Source organism: Peromyscus maniculatus, chromosome 8 (assembly GCF_049852395.1).
Source record: "Peromyscus maniculatus bairdii isolate BWxNUB_F1_BW_parent chromosome 8, HU_Pman_BW_mat_3.1, whole genome shotgun sequence".
Taxonomy (NCBI): domain Eukaryota; kingdom Metazoa; phylum Chordata; class Mammalia; order Rodentia; family Cricetidae; genus Peromyscus; species Peromyscus maniculatus.
Window position 1 is genome coordinate 92,294,582 of NC_134859.1, and position 24,673 is coordinate 92,319,254.

At 46.2% G+C, this 24,673-nt stretch overlaps 1 protein-coding gene across 2 annotated transcripts; it reads left to right on the forward strand.

The window, feature by feature from the left end:
- Positions 1–255: 255 nt before the first annotated feature.
- Positions 256–13,306, forward strand: Mettl2a (methyltransferase 2A, tRNA N3-cytidine). Of its 2 annotated transcripts, XM_006970531.4 has the most exons (9): positions 256–390; positions 516–607; positions 2,631–2,980; positions 4,431–4,480; positions 5,106–5,166; positions 6,246–6,385; positions 7,143–7,249; positions 11,542–11,607; positions 12,958–13,306. In XM_006970531.4, exons 1-9 carry the CDS (start codon positions 281–283, stop codon positions 13,134–13,136), a joined length of 1,155 nt encoding a protein of 384 aa, XP_006970593.3. In that variant the 5' UTR covers positions 256–280; the 3' UTR covers positions 13,137–13,306. The 2 variants fall into 2 exon arrangements, with proteins under 2 accessions (XP_006970593.3, XP_042138896.1); XM_042282962.2 differs by lacking the exon at positions 11,542–11,607.
- Positions 13,307–24,673: the final 11,367 nt, after the last annotated feature.

Genomic DNA, 24,673 nt, shown 5'->3' on the forward strand with positions numbered 1-24,673 from the left:
GGACTGGGCTCAAGGGGACGGGCTCTCACTTCCTCCCGGTCCTGCACGCCCATCACCGTCTGCACCGAATGACTCCTGGAATCCAGCCAACTCGGCTGCTGCCTCCCCAGCTCCCCAGCTCCCCGGCGAGGGCTTCCGTCAAGCGCCTCGCGACTCGCCCCGCCCCGCCCCGCCCCGCCTCCCGCTTTTCCCGCGCAGACACCGCTGCTTCCGGGAGGGGGCGTGGTCCACCGGAAGTCCTTGCGTTATGGAAAAGAAGGGTGCTTCCGTCTCCGGTGTCATGGCGGCGTCCTCCCCTGAAGGCGTGCCGGAGACCCAGGACGGGAAAAGACGGCAGTTCGGGAACCGGTTCCTGAGCGACCCGGCGCGGGTCTTCCACTACAATGCCTGGTAACTGCCCCGCCCCTTGGAGGCCCGGCTCTCGCCTCCCGGGGACAGAAGTTCCCGCGCCAGCGACTTCCCGGGCCGCAGCCGGCACATGAGGGCTCTAAGCTCTGCCTGTTTGGTTTCCGCAGGGACAATGTGGAGTGGTCAGAGGAGCAGGCCGCGGCGGCGGAGAGGAAAGTGCAGGAGAACAGTTCCCAGCGGGTGTGCCCGGAGAAGCAAGGTGCGCTCGGTGTTTCCCTCGGTGGCATCCACAGCCGCCAGTGCAGGACGCGTCTCCAGGAGGGGAAGAAAGAAGTGCGGCCACCAGGATCCCTTGTCACTACTGGCCTGGTGAAGAACTCGGCATAGAACCAACCGGACGGGGAGGGGACGAGCCAGGAGGCGAAGGGGCTGCTTTCTAAGAAAATCTTGGTGGACCTTGGGGTTGGGTTTTCTAGGTCTTGGCGGTTTGTTTTCGGAGGTGAACCGCTCTTGTTTTATTTTCTGGTATCTGCGTTTTTAGATCATGTTGACGTGGCTGGCCTGTGGCAACCACACAGTCGTTCCTTCAGTTTAGCGTAGCTTCTACAGTTGACGTTCTGCTGGGGAGTTTCCATTAGAGCTAGATTGATGTGGTCAGATCCTAAATACTGTTGGAGGAGAGGATTAATGGCTGATACATCTTTTCCTGAGGTAACAAGTTTGGGAATTTGGGACTTCTGCCAAAGAAAGATGAGTGTAGCTGAGTGGAAATGAATCTGGTCAAAGAAAAAAAAAGAGGCCCTTCCTGAAGACAAGAATAATTTCATTATAAAATATCTCTAAAACTAAAACTGGTTGGCTCTGTTTCTAAGAGGCATTTGAAAGTAAAACTGAAAGAGTTTCTGTATAGTAGTAAGGTCCCAGTACAGACTAGGCATGTACCTCCTAGGATGTAGAAGTGATGTCTCTAGCAAGGTAGAGGCCGGAGGACAAGTAGGGTCAATATCATCCTTGCTATGTAGAGTTCCAGTCCAGCCTGGGCTACATGAGACCTTGTGTCAAATATGCATATGTATGTATTCCAGTTGCAAGATAGGCGCCCTCGTTGTTTGACAAAAACTAGATAAAGCAACATAGAGTTGAAAGAAATTTTGAAAATCATGTAGCCCAATATCCTCTTTTTACAGTTAAAGAACCGGTTAGCCAAGTACAGTGGTGCATACCTATAGACTCAGCTGCGTGGGAGGCTGAGGCAGGAGGATCACTGAATTGGAGACCATCCTGGGCAACAGGGTGATCTTGTCTTCAAAAAAAAAAAAAAAAATTACACTTGGACCACAGGGCATTAAGTGCTTTGCCTAGAGGTAAGCAGTCAGTGGTGGAATCCCGTTTTTTATTCTTTCATTCATTCAAGTCAGGGTTTTCATGTTGGCAAAAAGCCAAGAAACAGCCCACACTTACTTACTAGTCTCTCCTCCAGCTCATCTAAACTCTTACTTCAGGAAAGGAGTTTTGCATCATCTAGTTTGCTATTAGCTGTTTTTCCATTTCTAGTGTTCATTAGTAATCTTGATTTGGTCCTGGCCTCCACATTCTAAAAAGCAAGAACATACCTTCCAAAGAGTTGCATAGATGATAGTCATTGAATTTATACAAATGTCCAAAGGACCTGAGACATTTAGTTTATAAATAAAAAATTTACAAGGGAAAATAATTACCACAGATAACAAAGGATCTGTTTATCCCTGACAAATAGAACCTTGAAACCAAGAATAATTAGATTTTTGGGTGTGGTGTGTGTGTGTGGTTTGAGGGGTTTGCTTAATTTCACAATATTCCTGTAGTGGAGGGCCATCCAAAGATGTAGAAGGAAAATGATAGGTAGCTAAACCTGTGTGACGGTTCTACCAGAAGCTGGGAACCCTGGGAATGAAAAGTGAGTGGCATTAATGTATGATAGATGGGTAACAAGACAATTACCTGAGAAGGTGTTCAGTTCTAAGAATGACTCTTTGTTTGTTTTTGAGACAGGGTTTCTCTGTGTAGCCCTGGCTGTCCTGGAACTCGCTCTGTAGACCAGGCTGGCCTCAAACTCATAGAGATACCCCTGCCTCTGCCTCCCGAGTGCTGGGATTAAAAGCATGCACCACCACCGCCCAGCAAGACTAATTCTTAAGGATACTTTTAGAATAAAGTGACATTTGATAAAACAGGACAATTGACATTAGATATAAATAAAACATTTGAGACTGATTCTTAAAATTCTTTCTTACTATTTACAGTTGATTATGAAGTCAATGCCCATAAATACTGGAATGACTTCTACAAAATTCATGAAAATGGATTTTTCAAGGATAGACACTGGCTCTTTACTGAATTCCCTGAACTGGCACCTAACCACGATCACCTGACGGATTTACCCTTGGAGAGGCAGAAGAGTGAGGTCTCTAAATGCGGAAGCAGCCAGGATGGGCCTGGCTTGATAACAGAGCAGCACGGGTGTTCTTGTACCAGCCAGGGATGTGAAACTCAGCTGCCTCTTGTGGAAGAGACTGTAATTCAGAAGCTCGGGCACCTAGAAATGTGTGCTGATGAATTTCCTGGATCCTCAGCCACCTACCGAATACTTGAGGTAACTTTGTATTTTCCTAATAGTGGAGTTAGTGAGGATGGCCATTTTATATGCAAAGTAAGACTAGAAAGGATAACCCAGATTGTCGTCTTTCTGTTGAAGCAGGCTAGATTTGAGCCTCATGTCAGCCTGGAATCATCTCCATGTTCATTTATTTATTGTTTCTCCTTTTTTTTTTTTAAACTGGGAAGATGCCTAGGCAGGTCCTACAAGGGAGGTGCACAAATAAATAGTGTGTACCAACTTCACTGGAAGCTGCTTCTACAGCTAGTACTACTTGGAATTAAGTCTAATGCAATGGGGCATGCTGGCAATTGAACCCAAGTCCTCACACGGCAGGCAGGCCCTTCACCACTTAGCTCATCCTTATTACCTCCTGTGAGATATCCCATAGCCCATGTCCCACCTAGAGCATTGGGAGCCTCTTGGTCTCGTAGCTGTAAGGAACTTTGAGGTGGTATATGTAAAATGGCTAAGAAGTGTGTCTGCCACATAGCCCTCTGGTAAATATTTAGTTTTTATTGCTGCAGAAAACACTATATTTAGCACAGTGTTTCTATGCAGATGTTTCAACCCAGCCTGTTGTAGAGGCAAGGGGGTCCTTATGCTAACAGATAAGCACTAGAGGAACCTGGAATGTTGGCATTCAGGGTTGTTCCTTCAAGGGGAGGAAGGCAGTGTCTGTTACCAGCCCAGAAGGCTGGGAGCAGAAGTAGTTAATAGCATCGTGACTCCCGCTGAGCCTTCCCTGACCCTTGTGGTGAGCTTGTTTTTCTCACTCATCTTTAAGGTGTCGTGTGTACTTTACAAAGAGTTTCAATGTACTCATGTTGGATCTTTATTTAGCTTACTTTGTTTCTCACAGAGATTTATGTAGCTTTATTGTGCATGTGGGATTGTCACCAGAAAAGTTTCCACCCAGTTGTGCTGTGCTTAGATATGCCTAAAATAAATCACTCAGGGTCAGACTCCCAAAGTTTGAAGCAACACCAGCTACTTGGTGGTGTTGAACTGAACTGGCTTCTCGCCTCCCAGATTGTCTCTGCTGGCCATGGAGATCACAGAGACCACGCAGTCCATCTTTCTAATAGTAGTATAGTGAAGTTCATTAGGAAAATAGTTATCTATGGGGCCTTCTGCTAGAACTCAGAAAGTAAAACTAACCCATGTTTTTTTTTGATCAGCTTTCTTCAGCCAGTGAAAGCCTGTGTTCTTGCCTTTTACTATCCTCTGTAATTATAGTCCATGAGGGATAAGGAAATGCCATGGGTTCTTTTCAGTTCTGGTCACTGTACTTTTACTAGTACAGTTCTTAAAACCCCAGCACTTGGGAGGCTGTGGCAGAAAAACCATAAGTGATATACCAGCCTGGACTCTTTAAAAAAGAAGAAGGTGGGAAGGGGGTTTTAATGAAGTACTTTTGGGACTAATGGTTTGTTTCTGTCTGCAGGTTGGTTGTGGTGTAGGAAATACAGTCTTTCCAATTTTACAAACTAACAAGTAAGTATATTGTCAGATTTGCAGGACAGCAAAGAGGAAAAGTGAGAGTTTGCTCCTGGAAGCATGAGTTATGTGGGATTTAGATGGCTCTGTTGCTCACTTAGGGGTGGGTTTAGTTTAATGTTTAGTGAAATTAGAGTTAACACCAGCTGCAGTGCTAATCTGTGATGCCTTCCTCTGAGGGGCCTAAAAGATGTTTCTCTCTGAGCTCTGGAGGAGCAATTGATGTCAGAGTCTCAGTAACTCTTCAAATGAGAGTGTTTCAACCTCTCTGTAATTGCGTAGGTGCTGGGATCTGAACTCTGGTCTTCATGATTGTGCTGCAGGCACCTTTAACTACTATGGCTGTGCCATTTAGGTAAGATTACTGGAACCCACTTGATGTGATATTTGCTTAGAAGTGACAGGGTTTCTTACTGATGGTTTGATAAACTTAGTATTAGCCATATGCACAGGACCTAAAAGAAGACAAAGATCACAGAATTCTAACCAGCATGCTGGGTGTTGTGACTGATAGGTGCATTGAGTGAATGGTATTCTTTGTCGTTTGACTTTGCTTCTCTGTAAAGAGAACCGACATGATCCAGTTTGTGTCCTAATTATTGTTGTTTTCTGCCTGCCTCAGTGACCCAAACCTCTTTGTGTACTGCTGTGATTTTTCTGCCACTGCTGTTGAACTGGTCAGGGTAAGTACCGTGACTCCTGCGGTAATCTCCACTAATTAAAGGGAAGGAGGATCTCCTAAAACTTGGTTCATTAACTCTGTTACTGTGGCCTGAAAGTTTAGAAAGTTAGCGAAGCAGCCTGGAATACAGAGCCAGGCAAGAATGAACTTGGGCATCTAGATCTATGTAAAAATTTTAAGTTATGTGTATGTGTGAGTATGTCAGCGGGACCAGAGGCATTGGATTCTCTGGAACTGGAGTTACAGGCATTTGTGAGCTGCCTGTGTGAGTGCTGGGAATCAGATTCAGGTCCTCTGCAAGAGCAGTGTGCTGTGCTCTGAACTGCTGAGGCATCTCTGCAGCCCCATCTCCAAACATGTTTGTCCTGTCTCGTGTACCTCATGATGACCTTGAGCTTGCTGTGTGAGCCTTCCTGATCCTTCTCTGCTTCTCAAGTGCTAGAATTTCAAGCATGCACCATGACTAATTTTTTTGTTTGTTTTGTTTTGTTTGTTTTTTATTTTCTTTTATTTTTCTTTATTAAGAAATTTTCTACTCACTCCTCATGTTATCCACAGATCCCCCCCTCCTTCCTCCCACCCCCGCCCTCTTTCCCAAGCCACCCAGCATCCCCACATCCCCGAAATCGAGGTCTCCCATGGGGAGTCAGCAGAGCCCAGCTCACTGAACCTAGGCAGGTCCAAGCCCCTTCCCACTGCACCAAGGCTGTGTAAGGTGTCACACCACAGGCACTAGATTTCCAGAAGCCTGCCCATGCACCAAGGACAGATCCCGATCCCCCTGCCTGGGTGCCCCCCAAAACAGTTTGAGCCAAACAACCATCTTCTGTGTCCAGAGGGCCTAGTCTAGTCCCATGGGGGCTCCACAGCCACCAGTCCACAGTTCATGGGCTTCCACTAGTGTGGTCCGTACCATGACTAATTCTGATTCTTACACTCTGGGTGCCCTGGAAAACCTCTTCATGGTGACTAGAAGTCAGTTCTTCAGCTGGGAGTAACAGTAGTGGCATCTGAAACAAGGTCAGCTTCTCTTTGTGCTGTGTCCACCTTTCTGACCAATTTATCTCTCCACCTCTGCAGACAAATCCAGAATATGATCCTTCTCGATGTTTCGCCTTCATTCATGATCTGTGTAATGAAGATCAAAGTTACCCAGTGCCCGACCACAGTCTTGATGTCATTGTCCTTATATTTGTTCTTTCAGCAATTGTTCCAGACAAGTAAGTTTTAGGTCCCTTAACCAATAGCCTGCCTGAGAAGAAACTTTAATGTGAAGACCTTAAACTCCAGTTATGCCCGAAATAGAAAGGGTTTCCTCACGTCTGATAGACATAAGAAGCCACAGAACTGTAGTGTTGGCGTCCACCTTCTGTTTCAGCCTGTAACCTCTGCCTGCTGGCTGTGGACTGGCTGCTGCTTTCCCTGTTGGGAGCTAATGACATTGCCTAACTGAGGTAGCCCGATTTTCCTCTAGATTAGCAATAAAGTTCTGACCTCACAGGAGTGTGGTAAGACTTTGAAATGTTTTGTGGGGTCTGGAGAGATGGCTCAGCAGTTAAGAGCACAGCACACTTTGACTCCTTTGACTCCGTCCTCCTGCCTCAGCCTCCCAAGAGCTGGGGTAGCAAGCATGTACCATCATCACACCAACAACTTTAAATTCTGAAGGAGAGTTTTTCATTCAACAGAAAGACATAGTTGATCAGAGTTTGGGACAGATGAGTCATGGGTATTCCCTACACTGTGTGGTCAGGGCTCCCAGAGAGCTACAGGAGCACATGGCAGGTGTGGCGGTCACGGGGCCAGGAGGAAGTGAGCTCCACTTAGTGCTTGGAATATCCACCACCATGTGACACGTAGGGCTGGCTTTTACTATTGATGTCAGAGTTAGCAAGTGTGTTGGTTTGGGGTTTGTGCTATAGGGGAGGAAATGCCATCCTTAGGGAGACTTAAGCTTCATTCCTTGCTGCCCTGCAGGATGCAGAAAGCTATCAACAGGCTAAGCAGACTCCTGAAGCCTGGAGGGATGATGCTTCTTCGAGACTACGGCCGCTATGACATGGCTCAGCTTCGGTTTAAAAAAGGTATGTATGGAGAGCTGAATCAGTGCTGTTCTTAGAGAAAACCTAGGTTCAATTTCCAGTACCCCATGGCATGTCTCAACTAACTCCAGTTCCAGGGGATCTGATGCTCTTTTCTGGCCTCAGCAGGCACCAGGCATGCATATTGTACAGAGATACACATGTAAGCAAAATATACATAAATTTTTTTAAATATATAAAAATGCCAGCTGATGATAGCACACTCCTTTAATCCCAATACTTGGGAGGCAGGTGGATCTCTGTGAGTTCAAGGCCAGCTTGGTCTACAAAGCAAGTTCCAGAATAGCCAGAGCTACACAGAGAAACCCTGTCTTGAAAACCCAATCAATATATACATATGGCTAGGCTTGGTGGCATACGACTTTAATCCGAGTACTCAGGAGGCAGAGTCAGGAAGATCTCTTGAGTTCAAGTCCACCTGGTGGTAAGTTCCAAGTCAGCCAGTACTACACAGTACCATACTGTCTACAAAAAAAAATGTAAGAGTGTGTGGGGGCTAAGGCATAGTATAGCTCATTGGGTTGAGCACTTCCTTGGTTAGGGTTTCTGTGCTGCTATTAAACACCATGACCAAAAAGCAAGTTGGATAGGAAAGAGTTTATTTGGCTTAACATGTCCACAGTGCTGTTCATCATGGAAGTCAGGACAGGAGCTCAAACAGGGCCTCAACTTGGAGGCAGGAGCAGATGCAGAGGCCATGGAGGGGTGCTGCTTGCTCCTTGTGGCTTGCTCAGCCTGCTTCCTTATAGAACCCAGGACCACATATCCAGGGATGGCCCCACCCACAATGGGCTGGCCCCTCACCCATCAATCACAAATTAAGAAAATCCATGGGATTAAATGCATGTACCACCACACCTGATTTAGAGCCTGATCTTATGGAGGCATTTTCTTTCTTTCTTTTTTTTTTTTTTTTTTTTTTTCCGAGACAGGGTTTCTCTGTGTAGTTTTGCACCTTTCCTGGAACTCACTCTGTAGCCCAGACTGGCCTTGAACTCACAGAGATCCACCTGCCTCTGCCTCCTGAGTGCTAGGGGAGGCGTTTTCTTAATTGAGATTCCCTCCTATCAGATATCTATAGCTTGTGTCAAATTGACATAAAACTAGACAGCCCAAGTGCCTACTTAGATACATAAAGCCCTGTTTTGATCCCTCAAATGACATAAAAACAGTGTATACACCTCTCATCCCAGTGCTTAGGAGGTAGAGGCAGGAGGGTCAGTAGTTCAAGGTTGTCCTCAGCTACAGGACCTGTCTCAAATAAGTTTATTTTCCAAAGATACTTTGCCACTTAAGTAAAAAAATGAGTTTGCCAATCAGACTAAACGTAGTAGAAAGGTGGGTATTGGGTTTGGGTTTTGGTTTTTCAAGACAGGGTTTCTCTATGTGTAGACCTGGCTAGCCTTGCACTCAAAGAGGTCCACCAGCCTCTGCCTCCCGAGTGCTAGGATTAAAGCCATGTGCCACCACTGCCTATCTGAAAGGCGATGGGTTTGTGTTTGTTTGTTTGTTTGTTTGTTTGTTTGTTTGTTTGTTTTAAGAAAATAAGCGGGTGGTGGTGGCCCCAGCCTTTATTCCCAGCGCTCAGCAGGTGGATCTCTAAATTCAAGGACAGCCTGGTCTACTGTGTGAGTTCCAGGACAGCCAGGGCTACACAGAGAAAAACCTGCCTCAAAAAGAGAGAGTGAGAGAGAAAATATGAAGAGGTTGGTCTAATCTGGGTATTATAGTCTTTTAACCATAATAGCCACTTTAGCAAAGTTAATTTTAGAAGTACTTAATTTATAAATCATTTTAATAAATGTGGAATAGCTGAGCAGGACTGTATACGCCTGTAATCTCAATACTTGGGATGCAGAAGCATGGGGATCAGAAGTTCAAGGCCCTCCTCAAAAACACACTGAGTTCCTGCCCAGTATATGCATTGACAGTATGTCTTTTAACAAAGGGGCTGGGGAGATGGCTCAGCAGTTACAAACACTTGTTCTTGCAGAGGAGCTGTGTTTTGGTCCCCACCACCCATGTGGCAGTTCCAGGGGGCCAGATGCCCTCTTCTTGTCTCCACGAGTTCCTACACACGTGTGGTAACCATTACATACAGTCAGGAGCACGCTCGCACATGCACATAAAATAAATAAATTTTTGTTGTTTTTCTTAATAAAACATGAAAAAGGGCTGGAGAATTGGTTCAGTGGTTAAAAGTACTGGCTGCTCTCCAAAGGGCCCAGGTTTGGTTCCAGGCACCACATGGTGGCACACAACTTTCTGTTCTGAGAGATGTGATGTTCAGTTCTGGTCTCCAAGGGCAAAGTTAATTTTAGAAGTACGTGCACACTGCGACAAAAACATCCATAACATAAAGTAATGTGTGTGTGTGTGTGTGTGTGTGTGTACGTGTGTGTGTACGTGTGTGTGTACGTGTACATATATATTTTTTTAAAGGGAAAATATAAAATGAAAAGACAATCTTTTCAAGTTCATAACAAGTTAAAAGACAATCAGGCTTGGTGGTGCATGTCTTTAATTCTAGCATTTGGACAGCTAAGAGACAATATTTTCATGAATCCTAGGCCTTATCAGAAGTTAAAGTAAAATCAAGAGAGTTAGATACATAGCTCAGTAGCAGAACACTTGGGCATGTTAAAGTCTCTGGTTGTTCCCAGGACACAGGAATGGTTTAAGTTTGAGGGGCCTGCCTGGGAGTTTAGCTCATAGTAAAGTCCTTCCTAGTATGTGCAGTGCCCTCAGCACCAAAAAACAAGTTAGTCAGCAGGTGGCAGGGTAAGAAGACATTTTCAGTGTTGAGAACAGATAAAGTCTTAATATTTGTGTTTGTCAAGGGGCTGTTATGAACTTGATAAGGAAAAGATCCATAACCCACCCAAAAAAACTAACAGTTCACAGAAGAGTGTATGTAAATGACCAATAAACAAAAGTTCATGGAAATAAAAGTAAAAAGATAATTCTTCTCAACCCTGTTGCTACCCAGTTCAAGGAAAGAGCGAGATGCTTCCATTTATGATAAAAATACAAATTGCAGCCAGGCAGTGGTGGCACATGCTTTTAATCCCAGCTCTCAGAGGTAGAGGCAGGTAGATATCTGAGTTCGAGACTAGCCTGGTCTACAGAGCAAGTTCCAGGACAGCCAGGGCTACACAGAGAAACCCTGTCTCAAAAAAACAAGCGCCCTAATATTGATTCAGTTCATTAGTCTTTGAAGAAGCTCTGCTGGTGTAACGTAGGTATAAACAAAGCCTTGTAAATTGAGTGCCTGTGGATAAGGGATGCTAGCTTTAAGATGGTTCCCACAGTTGGTTTTGGAGAGGTTTCTAGTCTGTATTTCTAGGTGATATAATCAATGTGCAGATGATCATTTTAACCCTGATTGTTTGAATAAAAGTTCACTGGGAGGAAGTAAATGTTATTATATGTAAACTGTTGAGAACATGTAGAGGAATTGCATGCAGGTTGTAAGACTGGAGGGATGAGCAGAAAGGAAGGGTTGTCGGCTTGAAAACAGTGAGTTCTCACAGGTGTGTTTGTGGACCTAAGAGGGAGCCAGGCTAGTTTAGTTGAGAGTCAGTTACATTGGTTATTGTTTTCCTTTGAACAGAATTTCTAGGCTGACTGTGGGGGGGGGCAGCAGTCTAGAACTCAGCTGGGAATCACATTATAATCTAATGCTATTTTTCCCCCCCATGGTGCTGCTCTTTGCTGAAGTGCTGTGCCTTTATAGGAAATTGCAAGTTCCTGTGAAGTATCATGTGTCACCAAAATGTACATCTGGGTTTCTGAATGCCTAGTGTTGACAGGAAGGTGCTGGGAGTTGAGATGGAGTCTCACTCTATCCTGGATGGCCTGGAACTCAATGCCAGTCCTGCCTGAGCCTCCCAAGTACTGGGATTATAAGTATGAACCACCACACTTAGTACTAAATACTGGGATTATAAGTATGAACCACCACACTTAGCCTGTTGCACATTTGCTAAAGTGATGAAATTCAAAGTACTCCAGGGACTGGAGAGAGGTCTCAGCTGTTAAGAGCACTTACTGCTCTTGCATAGGACCTGGGTTCAGTTCCCAGCACCCACATCTGACAGCTCACAACTTCCATAACTCTCTAATCCAGGGAATCTCACACCCCTGGACTCCATCGGCTCCATGGTACAGATAAATTCATTCAGGTACAGCCCATATATAGAAGCTTGAAAAATAAGAAAACTTTTTATTTTTTCTCAATGTATTAATGTATCTGTTTTTGTCATGTAACTTAGGTCAGTGTCTCTCTGGGAATTTCTATGTGAGGGGTGATGGCACCAGAGTCTACTTCTTCACACAAGGTATGGATGGTGTTCTTTATCCGTGCTAAAGGCAGGTGGTACGCCAGCTCAGGTAGACGGTTACCTCCCTTTCTAAGTCCCTGGTCTCTACACTGCCCGTTACCCCCCTGAGCTGTCGCTGTCCCGACACCTGGCTGGTGCTGACCCAGGTCAGCTGCTCTCCTTTCGCTTGTGCTGTCCACAGTGGGAACCTGCCCTCTGCACCAGGCTGTGCTGCGGTACAGCTGTGCGGGTGAGTCTTCGTCGTCCCTTGGCTCCAGGTGACCTGGACCTGCTCTGTAGTCTGCCCGGTCACAGGCTTCACCCTCCACCAGCACGTTAGAAATATTCTTGGGCCCTTTGTCCAGTCACACATATACTGAGCCTTCGGCTACATAGCATTGAAAGTTGTCCGCAAAAACATGTCAATTTTTGCCTGTAGTTTTTGTGTTGGGGGTTGTTGCTCTTTTGAAACAAGTCTCCCTGTGTATCCCAAGCTGACCTTGAACTTGCAGCCCTCCTCTATCACCTTGCCGACTACTGGTGTTACAGGCTTCCTTCACCCCCATTGGTTATGCTTTTTTTGTTTTTTAAGGTTTATTTTTATTTTATGTGTTCCTTTTGCCTGCATGTATGTCTGTGTACCACATGCATGCCTGGTGCCCTCAGAGGCCAGAAGAGGATGTTGGAGGTCCTGGAACTAGAGTTGTGCAGATGTTCTGAGCCTCGGTGTGGGGGCTGGGAACTGGATCTGGATCCTCTGGAAGAACAGCCAGTGCTTTAACTGCTGAGCCATCTCACAGTCGCTCATGTAACTTTACAGTGTTTGGAGGGCCCTTGGGGGCTTTTTAAAAACTGGACTAGTAGAGAGGGCCTGGGAGAAGAGGAGGAAGGGAGGGGAAACTGACTGGGCTGGAAATTAATTGATTAATAAAAAAATAAAAAGCTGAACTAGTGGCATGGAGACGTGTGCTTGTAATCCCAGCACTGGGAAAGGAGACAGGAGGATCCCTGGGGCCTGCTAACAAGCCATTCTACCCTCCTTGGTATGTTCCAGGCCAGGTCAAGGGTGTCCTCTGACCTCCACGTGCATACGCACCCACATACACATGAGCACAAAAGCACATCCTGTAGCTTTCGCCTTCTTAAAACTCCTCCCCATTGCAGGCCTTCCTCCTCAAGGGCTTTGGTACCCAGACCTAGACCTGCCATTGCCAAACTGTCACTGCAGGAGTGAGTAGCCAGTGCTGCCGAGGCCTCTTGACAAGCACTGACTGTGTTGTCGCAAAGCTCCCGTTACCATGGAAAGTCATCAGCAAACTGCCCTTTCTCCAGAGGGAAATCCGTAAACATCTGCTCTTTCCAAACCAGATGAGCTTCATGCGCTCTTCACCGCTGCGGGTCTGGAGAAGGTGCAGAACCTGGTGGATCGGCGCTTGCAGGTGAACCGAGGCAAACAGCTGACCATGTACCGAGTCTGGATTCAGTGCAAATACAGCAAGCCTCTCCTGCCCAGTGCCTGCGGAAAGGTGTCCACGCCTCACACATGAGGTCATCATGTTTTGGGGCTTTTGTAAGGAAACATCTGTAAATGGCAGCTCGTTGATGGTGGACAGTCTGGGAATCCAAGGAGCTCAGACCTTAAACCAGGAACAATTACTTTCTATTAACATTAACAATTGTGGTTTTTAATTGATATTAAATTAATATCATTAATATATACTTTCTCAAGTTCATCTTTTTATGATTATTATTACTATTATTTAGTGGGGGACAATGCTGTGATAAATGAGTGGTATTCAGAGGACAGCTTGCCTGAGTCAGTTCTCTCCTGTATGTTGGTCCTGGGGTTCAAACTCAGGCTTGGCTGCAAACACTCTTGAGCTTTTTCCCAGCCCTCAATTTTTGTTTTTGTTTTTGTTTTTAGATTTATTTATTTTTCATGTATACAGTGTAATGTCTGCATGTATGCCTGCAGGCCAGAAGAGGGCACCAGATCTCATTATAGAGCGTTGTGAGCCACCATGTGTTGCTAGGAATTGAACTCAGGACTTCTGGAAGAGCAGCCAGTGCTCTTAACCGCTGAGCCATCTCTCCAGCCCTAGGCACTCAAATTTTTAATACCTAGAATTTTATGTATAGGAAACTCACTCTGCAACCAAAAATGACTTTGAACTCCCGCCTTCACATCGTGAGTGATAAGGTTAAAAGTGTTTGCCAACACATCTGTTTTAGGAGATAAGAATAAAAAAATAAGGGACTAGAGAGATGACTCAACAGTTAAGAGCACTGGCTGCTCTTCCATAGGACCTGGGTTCAATTCCCAGCACCCACACAACAGCTCACAGCTATTTGTGGCTCCAGTTACAGGGGGCCAGACACCCATGGCAAAACACCGGTGCACATAAAATAAAAATAAATAAATTTTTAAAAAGAAGAATAAAAAACAAGATTGGCCAAGTATGATAGCTCGCAGCTGTAATCCCCACAGGTGGAACGCTGAGGCATGAGGATCCCTGTAAGATCAAAGCCAGCTTGGACTATAGTGTGAAACTGTGTCTCAGAGGATTGAGAAGATGGCACATTGGTAGAGCAGGTGTTGAGCATGCACAAGCCCTGGAGCCAGAGGCCTGGTATTATGTAACTGATCCCAGCACATGGGAGTCTGAGATAGGAGAATTGCCATAAGTTCAAGACCAGCCCAGGCTACATAGTGAAAGCTTGTCTCAACACACACACGCACAGTCACATACACCATGAGACAATGCTGTATATTAAACACAAAAGGTGTGCTGCTATAAAATGCATTATAAGTTTTGGGGAACTCCTGTGTCTGTTGGAGCAGTTGTAGTTGATATATAAGGACTTGCTGCTGAGTCTTAAGGGAAGAAGCAACCTGATAAGTAACTGTTTTAGGATGTTTTTCTTAGAATTTTAAAATGCTAAGTAATCCTAGTACTCAGCTGATGCAGGAAGATCTTGTTAAGTGCTAGCCTGGGCTATGTGGCAAGACCCTGTCTCAAAATATATATATATTATAACCTTGGTACATAATTACTTCTAGGCCCTTAAAGTCTTGCATCCCTTGAATTTTCACACTCCACCTTCCAGACTGTCTTAGTTAAGGTTTCTATTGCTGTGAAGAGACGCCATGACCACAGCAGCTCTTATAAAGAAAACATTTCATTGGAGTGCCTTGCTTGTGGTTTCAGAGGTTCAGTTCATTATCATCATGATGGGGATGGGCAGGCAGACATGGTGCTGGAGTAGTAGCTGAGAGTCCTACATCTTGCAGGCAACGGGAAGTCAGCTAGGACACTGGGAGGTATACTGAACATAGAAAATCTCAAAGCCCGCCCCAACAGTGACTTACTTCCTCCAACAAGGCCACACCTCCTAATAGTGCCACTCTGAGGTTATGGGGGCCAATTACATTCAAGCTACCACACAGACTCCCTAAAGAATTAAGAAAGATCCTTCACTTTAGCAAACTTATCTCCTTTTCATCGTGCCCTTAAATACTTGCTCCAGTAGCAGTTAGATCATTTCAGGTGTTTCAACTGAAATGTTCCCATAATTGCCTCACTGTTGTGTCTGTTCCCATGGCAAGACAGGCATCTTTTCAGGAATCTAAATGTTTGGAAAATGGGGCTACTTTCCATGAGGAGAAGCAGGAAGGTTTAAGGGCAGGCTGAGTGTGGTGGTGCACACCTGTAATTCCAACATTTGGGAAGTTGAGACAGGAGGATTGAATCAAGGTCATCCTCTGTTGTACTTAAAAAAAAAGATGAAGCTGAGAATGTAGCTCAGGAATGATCCAAACTTCTAGAAAAGTTTGGTGTGAGAACACTGGGCATGGTGGCACAGGCTCATTCCCAAAACTCGCTCTCTGAAAGCTAAGGCAGGAGGATTGCCAGCTGAACAACTGCATGCTCTCTCAAACATAAGAGATCCGATGACACAAGGCAATGCTAGAGTGCTGGGCATCTTTAAAACCACAGCTTCAGTCCACAGTGTTTCCCCAAAGGACGTTTTCTGTAGAGTCCGAGGCAGGTCACAAGGGGAGATGTTACAGCTCTGTGTATTTTAATGTGTAATTTGTCCAGCTGAAAACATCACCTCCTTTACCACAAATATGTCTCTCACGGGTAGAAACACACGGTAACTTTCCTACCATTCAGGCCTTTCTGATGTCCTCAGCACACAAAAACTTCCTGTGTGCAGCTGAATCGGTGTGCTTAGGTTACCTCCAGCCCGGAGCAGGTCTCCCTTCCCTGACCTTGGCATTGCAAGATCACAGGCTGCTTTAAATTTTCAGGCCAGCTTTGCTCCTGTTTCCTTAAGAGTCCGTTCAGCTTAGTCCTGTGGGCAGGAAGAGAAGCAATTCATGTTCTGTTGCATTGTACTTGGTTTTAAGTACCTTTTAATATCCCCACTATTGGGGCTGGCAAGAAGGCTCAGCAGGTTAAGGCACTTGCCACCAAGCATGACAACCTGAGTTTAGTCCTCAGGACCCACATGTGGAAGGAGAGAACTGATGTGTGCTATGGCATGTGGGTAACCTCAGACATATACACCAAAAAAATAAAGGTAACTTTTGAAATCTCCATTGTTGGTGATATTGCTTAATTGAAATGGTTTTGATAGGTCCTCATGCTGTTACCTCTGAACAGGGTGTGAGGGTAGCCTGGCTGTGCCATCTGCCACCCTGTTGGCCACTAGGATGCATTTGGCTAATCTGGCCATCTAGGCAGGCGTCCCCTTCCTTCACCATCAAAGAGAGCAGCCTTCCCCTAGTAGAGGAGGACTGGGCTTCTCTCCCCTGCTGGGATCACAACATAAGCTCTCAGGTCATCACTAAGTACTGTGTAGGGGCTTCCCTGACGTATCTACTCCTCATACACATTTCCCATGGTCTCTGGCTATCATTAGACTTTTAGCTGAATCATTCTAATAGCTGCCAGATGTCTATGTGGTGTATATATTTGTACATGTGCTGGTGTACATGTATGTGTGTACACATACATGGAAGCCAGAGGTTGGTGTCTTACCATCACCTTCCACGCTTTTTTGTAGACAGTTTCTCTTTAGACCTGTAGCTTGCTAATTCAGCTAGACTAGCTAGCAACACTTCCCCACACTAGGACTGCTACAAGCTGTGCCGCCTACCCACTGTGTGTGCATGTCACCACTGGTGTGCTGTGCACCCGCCCTGTGTGCATGTCACCGCTGGTGTGCTGTGCACCCGCTCTGTGTGCATGCCGCCACTGCTGGTGTGGCAAGGACTTTGCTCACTGAGTTGTGTTCTCCCTACAAACAGCGGTGTCTGTCCTCACTGTGCCTTTCATTCTGGTGTAAAGGCTTTGTGTGTGCCTTTTCCTGTTGGTTGATTTGGTTTTGTCTTTTTGAGGCAAGGTCTCATTCATCTTTTTTTAAATTTTATTTTACTTTTAGTTAGGTATGCATTTCTGTGTGTCTGTCTTTGTGTGGGTGTGTACACAGGTGCCTGTGGAATTCTTAGGGCTTGGATCCCTTTGGAGCTGGAGTTAAGGTGGTTTGTTCAGCCACCCAGTCCGGGGTCCTCTGCAAGAACAGCACTCACTCTTACTCACTAAAGTCACCTCTCTAGTCCTAGACTCAGCTTTTTGTTTTATTCCATGATTCATTTCTGTTATTATTTGGGTTTGTTTGTTTGTTTTGACAAGGAATATATATATATATATACCAGGTTCACAAATATTGAACTCACAATATCTCTGTCTCAGCCTCCTCAGTGCTGAAATCACAGCTGTGCACCACCATACCCAGCTAGGCTGGCATTTGAAGCACTTGGTGGTGAATCAAATGTGTGACACCTGTAATCTGAGCACTGTATAGGCTTATGCAGGAGGGCTGCCACAAGTTCAAGGCCAGCCTAACAGCATTACTGAGGCTCTGTCTCAGAGTATGAAGAGAATAAAGATAGAGAGCTCAGTGGTAGAGAACTTGCCTAATGGGTAGGAACTCAGGCTCAATCCCCAGCATAAGAAAAAAAAAATTAAAATGGCCCAGATGTGGTGGTGCACACCTTTAATCCCAGCACTTGGGAGGCAGAGGCAGTCAGATCTCTGTGAGTTCAAGGCCAGCCTGGTCCATAGATCGAATTTCAGGACAGCCAGGGATACACATAGAAACCCTGTCTCGAGGGGGAAAAAGCCATTTTGAAGCTTGGTAGGTAGTGTAACCTACATCCCCAGCACTTGGTCCTGAAGAAGGGAGGTAGTGAGCCCATGGCCATCCTGCTGTACACTGAACTGAGAGAACTAGTTCTTACCGCTGTCCTCTGACCACAGTCACGTGGTGCACAGGGGTGTGTGCACGCTTGTACCCATCACACAAATTTTATCCCCCCTCCCTTTTTTTAAAGGATCTTGGCCAGTGAGTTGGCTCAGTGGGCACAGGCACTTGCCACTGAGCCTGACAACCTGGGGTTAATCCCCACCACCCACGTGGTAGAAGGCAAGGATTCACTCCTGCAAGTTGTCCTCTGGCTTCCAAGTCTCCCACCCCCAAATAAGTGTGTGTGTGTGTGTGTGTGTGTGTGTGTGTGTGTGTGTGTAATATCAAAACAATGAGGTAGAAAACATGATCAATGAAGACAGCTAGCGTCAGCCTCTGACCTCCACACATGCACATGGCCCATGCCCACACGAACATGTGCAAACACTATACCAAGAGGAAGAGAGCCTGACCCCCGTGATAGACATCTGTTGGATCCACCCCTTGTGCACTGCCAATCTCTTTGCCACCACCCCTGCTGGATGTTCCCTTTACCTCCTTTATGTTCTGTCACCCCACACTACACCATTGCTAGTCATTCCCCGCTGTCCCTGCCATCATGGCTCACCCCACACCTACCACCTCCCCGCTCCCTAGCCAACATTCCCTTTGCTTGGCTCCGTCACCTGCATTTTAAAATGTAGAGAGAAGAGCGCTTCTTTCTTCTCAATTGCTGATTTATTTAAAACTGAAACTGGGTCCCAAGAATGCTGTCTGATTTAACTTCTGAAATGAATGGATAGCTGTGTGAGCCACTAAAGACCATCCTTTGGCCTCTTAAGCATTGCAGAGCAGCAAACGCAGTTTTTATTCCCATTCTGGCACTCTCTTGGGCTTTGGGCTTAGAAGAGGAGCCCTTTCCTGTCCTGAGCCCTTTTATTCCCTTCCATCTGCTAAATCCTCCGACCTTTCATCTGCAGGGCCATGCAGAACCCTGGGAAGGACTTTGCACAGTGTTTTAGCCTCAGAATCACTGATGGTGGACAGAGGAGGGTAGCATGCTCAGGGTGACCTCAGTGCCTGGCTCAGTCCAACGCTGAGAGCCACTGTTTGTATTTATTTTTTCCAGTGCCTAAGACTGAACCTCAGGACTTCACACGTGCTATGCAAGGGCAAGCAGACTCTACCTCTAAGCCAGTCCCCTGCCCTGGCTGAGTTGTGTGAAGAGGTCTTAGGTCAGGCAGGAAGGCGGCTCCAGGTAAGAAGCTACCCAGAAAGCAGAGTGGCCAGCTGTCTCTAACAGAGAAATGTTTCTGAAACCAACTTATCTTCCTCCGTCAAGCGGCAGCCATTTGGCTGAGGAGATAAAGGCAATGTTCTTTGAAAACTGAAAGATGACGGTTTGATGTGAGGCAGGTACAGTGAACTGCTGGAGTGAGGCCAGTGTTCTTGAAAGACATGCCGGGTCAGGGTGTAACTCGGGTCCTCCCCTGGTGTGGGTTCTACAGTGCAAAGGTGATTTGTCTCCCAGTCTTTCATGGCTCATTGCGTGCCTCATCCTGAGCCTGGCCCCCCTCAGTCTTTGGGTGGACTGGGGGGGCTCCTGTCCTCCTTATGTAGCTTCACGTTCTCTTGGTCTCTGATTGGAAAAGCAGGGCCCTGGAAACTTAACAAGAAAAATAAAGTTTAGAACTGAACGTTTGATGTATAATTGATTCCTGTCCTTGGAGACATTAGCAACAGTAGGGGATTCTCTGTGGCTTAGAGGATGAGCGTAGGACACACAGTTTCTTTCATGCGGTTCACAAAGGCCTGTTCTTTGGTTTGCGGCTGCAGCTGCCCTTTTCAGGCATTGCAGGTTTCTGCGCTTCTCCATTTGGTCTGCAGGTTGTGATTCGGAAGCCTTAGTGAGATTTCCAGGTACAACGGTGCCTCTCCCTGGCGCAGGGAGCATCGAGGTTCACCACTCTGCGGTCTCTGGCTGTTGTCAGTGGAACACTGCACAATGGAACATGACCGAGTTAGGACAAAAGGCCACGATCCGATTACATGTTCCACTGCAGGGGTTTAAGACACAGTAGCCATATATTCTCCTGAGATGTGCCCAGATCAATTATTCCCTCCCCACTTTCCTTTCTGTGAGTTAGGATTTCACCATTCAAATATAAAAGATTTGGCTACTTGTAATGGCACACACCTTGATCCCAATGATCGGGAGGCAGAGACAGGCAGATAGATCCCTGTGAAATTGAAACCACTCTAGTGTGGTGGTACTGTGTTCCCCAAAATATTGTGTGCCTTAATAAACTTATTTGGGGTCAGAGAACAGAAAAGCCACTAGATACTTAAGATAGGCAGTAGTAGCACACGCCTTTAATCCTAGCATTCCAGAGGCAGAAATCCATGTGTTCAAGGATACAGACAGACGTGGTGACTCACGCCTTTAATCTCAGAAAGCAAGCCTTTAATCCCAGGGAGTGGTGGTAGAAAGCAGAAATGTATATAAGGCGTGAGGACCAGAAACTAGAAGCATTTGGCTGGTTAAGCTTTTAGCAGGTTAAGCTTCAGGCTTTCGAGCATCAGTTCAGCTGAGACCCATTCTGGATGAGGACTCAGAGGCCTCCAGTCTGAGGAAACAAGACCAGCTGAAGATCTGGCAAGGTGAGGTAGCTGTGGCTTGTTCTGTATCTCTGATCTTCCAGCTTCACTCCAATACCTGGCTCACAGCTTTCATTTTATTAATAAGACTCTCTAAGATTCCTGCTACACTCTAGTCTACATAATGAGTTCCGTTCCATTCAGGGCTACACAATGAGACCTAGACTGAAAAAAAAAAAAAAATTCAAGGAGCTGGGTGGAGGTAGCACATGCCTTTGATCTCAGCAATTGGTAGGCAGAGGCAGGCAGATCACTGTGAGTTTGAGGCCAGCCTAGTCTACAGAATGAGTTCCAGGATAGCCAGGGCTACACAGAGGAAACCTGTTTCAAAATGTAAAAACCTAAGTATTTTTGCCAGATATAGTGGTATATGCCTTTAATCACAGCACTTGGGATCTCTACAGGCAGATCTCTGTGGGAGTTCAAGGCTAACTTGGTTTGTATAATAAGTTCCAGGATTGCATAGAGAGACCCTGTCTCAAAAAGTCAAAGTGTGTGTGTGTGTGTGTGTGTGTGTGTGTGTGTGTGTGTGGTGGTATTGTGTTCCCCAAAATATTGTGTACCTTAATAAACTTACCTGGGGTCAGAGAACAGACAAGCCACTAGTTAGGCAGTGATAGCACACGCCTTTAATCCTAGCATTCCAGAGACAGAAATTCCTCTGGATCTCTGTGAGTTCAAGGCCACATTGGAAATAGCCAAGCATGGTGACACACGCCTTTAATCCCAGAAAGCCAGCCTTTAATCCCAGGGAGTGGTGGTAGAAAGCAAAAAGAAATATAAGGCATGAGGACCAGAAACTAGAAGCATTTGGCTGGTTAAGATTTTGGCTGGTTAAGCATTCAGGCTTTTGAGCAGTAATTCAGCTGAGACCCATTCCGGATAAGGACTCAGAGGCCTCCAGTCTGAGGAGACAAGACCAGCTGAGGATCCGGCGAGGTGAGATAGCTGTGGCTTGTTCTGTCTCTCTGATCTACCAGCATGGACCCCAATAACTTGCCTCGGGTTTGATTTTATTAATAAGAACTTTTAAGAATTCCTGCTACGTGTGTGTGTGTGTGTGTGTGTGTGTGTGTGTGTGTGTGTGTGTGTGTGTGTGTGTGTGTGTTAAAACATCCTTAAAGAAACTGGGTGCAGTCTGAGCAGTGGTGGCCCACACCCTTAATCCCACATGGGAAGCAGAGGCAGGTGGATCTCTGTGAGTTCTTGCCTGGTCTACAGAGCAAGTTCCAGGACAGCTAGAGCTAGTACACAAAGAAACTCTGTCTCAGAAACAAAACAAAAGGCTGGGTGCGATGGTACATGCCTATAATCTCAGCACTGGAGAGATTGAGGCAGGAGACTCTTGTTTAGAAGGAGCCGTACTTCATTCACTCATCAGCAGTAGCATGATAGAAACAGCTAGAGCAAGTGTGCAGGACGGAGAAGGCCTTACGTGAGCAGTCATCAAGCCCTCTCCCAGCCTTACTCCCCATTACTGGCTGTCCTCTGGCTGGAGAAGCCGACCCTTCCTTAGGGTAACTCTAAACACAAGCAGAGCAGCAAAGCTTCTGACCCAAGGTCACTGGGCAGCAAACAGGGCTGAAGGTCATTCCCTCACAGGACATTTTCCAGCTAGTGCAAAGGCCTGAGGCTCACAGACTCCCCACACTCAACTCCCTTAGCAGGGGAGGCCTATGTCACGTGCAAGCGTATGACCATTGCTGCCTCTTGGTGAATGCACGTGCCTTTAGCATGTTTGAATAGAGTGTCACCCGAGAGTATTGTGTGTCCCAGATGAGTAAGAATAGTTGCCTGGTTCCCATTGTCCTTCACATCCAGAATATGGGTTCTTAGTTCAGCTGGGGACTGTCAACCCTGGCAGCTGCACAATTTGGAAGAGTCTACTTGACAAAGGATTATTGATCTGGGGTCTGAGATGTGACAAAGTAGAGGGGACCTCCCTGGGAGGAGACACTGCTGAACTTAGAAGTTGATGGTTAACACACCAGAGTCCAGGGTCAATACCTGGTGAGGCCAGAGAAGGGTTGTCAAGCTAAGCCTGTTCCCAAACCTCTCATCCAAATAAGCGGGGCCCCTGCTGGGCAGTCTACATGTGCTAACACTACTTAGCATTTTTGCTAACCTTAACGCGCGCGCGCATGCGCGCGCACACACACACACACGCACACACGCACGCACGCACGCACGCACACACGCACACACCATGTTAGGGGGCAGCCCCAGGGTCTTGTGACACAAACTAGGCGAATGCTCTACCACTGAACTATATCCCTAACCCTGACTTTAAGACTGAAATGCAGAGCCAAGCTTGGTGGCACATTCCTTTAATTCCAATCCTCAGGAGGGAAAGACAGGTGGATCTCTGAGTTCAAGGCCAACCTGATGCACTATATATTAAGTTGTAGGACAGCCAGAGCTCACAGTGAGATCCTGTCTCAAAAACCAAAGAAAAAGTCTAAAATGTATGGTGGCACATGTCTTTAATCACAGCACTCAGGAGGAAAGAGGCTAAAGGATCTCTGTGAGTTTGAGGCCAGCCTGATCTGCACAGGAAGTTCCGGAACACCCAGAGCTAATAGACCCTATTCCCCAAAAATAAAAAACATTAAAAAAAAAACCAAACTTTTTAAACACTAAAATATTTTTCAGGGGTTGGGGATTTAGCTCAGTGGTAGAGCACTTGCCTAGTAAGCACAAGGCTCTGGGTTCAGTCCTCAGCTCCGGGGGTCAGGGGGGGGAAGGGGGGTGGTCACCACCACCGGCTTCTTTGACCGGGCAGTGGTGGCGCACGACTTTAGTCCCAGTACTCAGGAAGCAGAGCCAGGCGGATCTCTGTGAGTTCGAGGCCAGCCTAGTCTACAGAACGAGATCCAGGAAAGGTGCAAAGCTACACAGAGAAACCCTGTCTCGAAAAACAAAAAAAATAAAATAAAATAATAAAATGAAATGTTTTTCAGCAAGGTGTGATGCTGTGGGATGGTCTGTATGTCAAATAAAACACTGATTGGCCAGTGGCCAGGCAGGAAGTAGGTGGGACAAGGAGAGAGGAGAATTCTGGGAAGCAGAAGGCTGAGGCGGAGAGACACTGCAGCCGCCGCCATGACCAGCAGCATGTGAAGACGCTGGTAAGCCACCAGCCATGTGGCAAGGTATAGATTTATGGAAATGGATTAATTTAAGCTATAAAAACAGTAAGCAAGAAGCCTGCCACAGCCATACAGTTTGTATGCAATGTAAGTCTCTGTGTTTACTTGGTTGGGTCTGAGTGGCTGTGGGACTGGCGGGTGACAAAGATTTGTCCTGACTGTGGGCAAGGCAGGAAAACTCTAGCTACAGTGTGATGGTGCCCATCTGTAGTCCCATCAGGAGGCAGAAGACAGAAATGGAGGGCAGCCTGGGTTACAGCAGTAACCTGGGGTGTGTGTGTGTGTGTGTGTGTGTGTGTGTGTGTGTGTGTGTGTGTATAGGTGCAGAGAGAGAGAGTTGGGGGTGTAGCTTAGTGATAAAGCTCTTGCCTAGCATGTATGAGGCTCTGGTTTTGATCTCTTAGGTCACACACCAAAAAAAGTTCTTTGTATTTAATCCTTACAATTAGCCTGTGAAATATATTTGCCTCCATTTTGCTGATCACAGCACTTGCTCTGAAATTCAGGAGGGTAAGTAGTTTACCAAAGCCGGACAGATAGTGTTAATGGTAAGGTAACCAGCTTCAAGAACGTGACTTGAGGGGTTGGAGAGATGGCTCAGCAATTAAGAGTGCATGTGGCAGTTCATAACCATCTATAATTTCAGAATGAAATGCTCTCTTCTGGCTTCTGTGGGGACCCACACACATGTGCACACAGACACACATGTACATATAAATAGAAGAGTAATTTTTTTTTTAAGGTAGCTTGATATAAATGCTGCCTGACATCATATATGGGCTTAAACATTCTGGAGACCAACCGAGTGTTTTCTGTCCTGTATAGAGGGCTGAGCGCTGCCCAGCTATTTACCGTGTTACCTGGGGCTAAGAAAGGAGGCTGTATTACTGTCCCTACCAAACGTCAAACTTCTCTTGTTAGAAGAGGGGACAGCTGTTTGAAGTGTAATAAAACTATCAAAACCTCAAAAAGCCAAATATGGTTGCACACACTTGGAATCTTAGCACTTGGGAGGCAGCAAC

Coding starts and splice junctions, on each gene's coding strand:
- Mettl2a (XM_006970531.4), top strand. CDS start 281: ATGGCGGCGTCCTCCCCTGAAGGCGTGCCGGAGACCCAGGACGGGAAA. Junction 2,981..4,430: donor CCACCTACCGAATACTTGAG/GTAACTTTGTAT, acceptor TTCTGTCTGCAG/GTTGGTTGTGGTGTAGGAAA. Junction 4,481..5,105: donor CCAATTTTACAAACTAACAA/GTAAGTATATTG, acceptor TGCCTGCCTCAG/TGACCCAAACCTCTTTGTGT.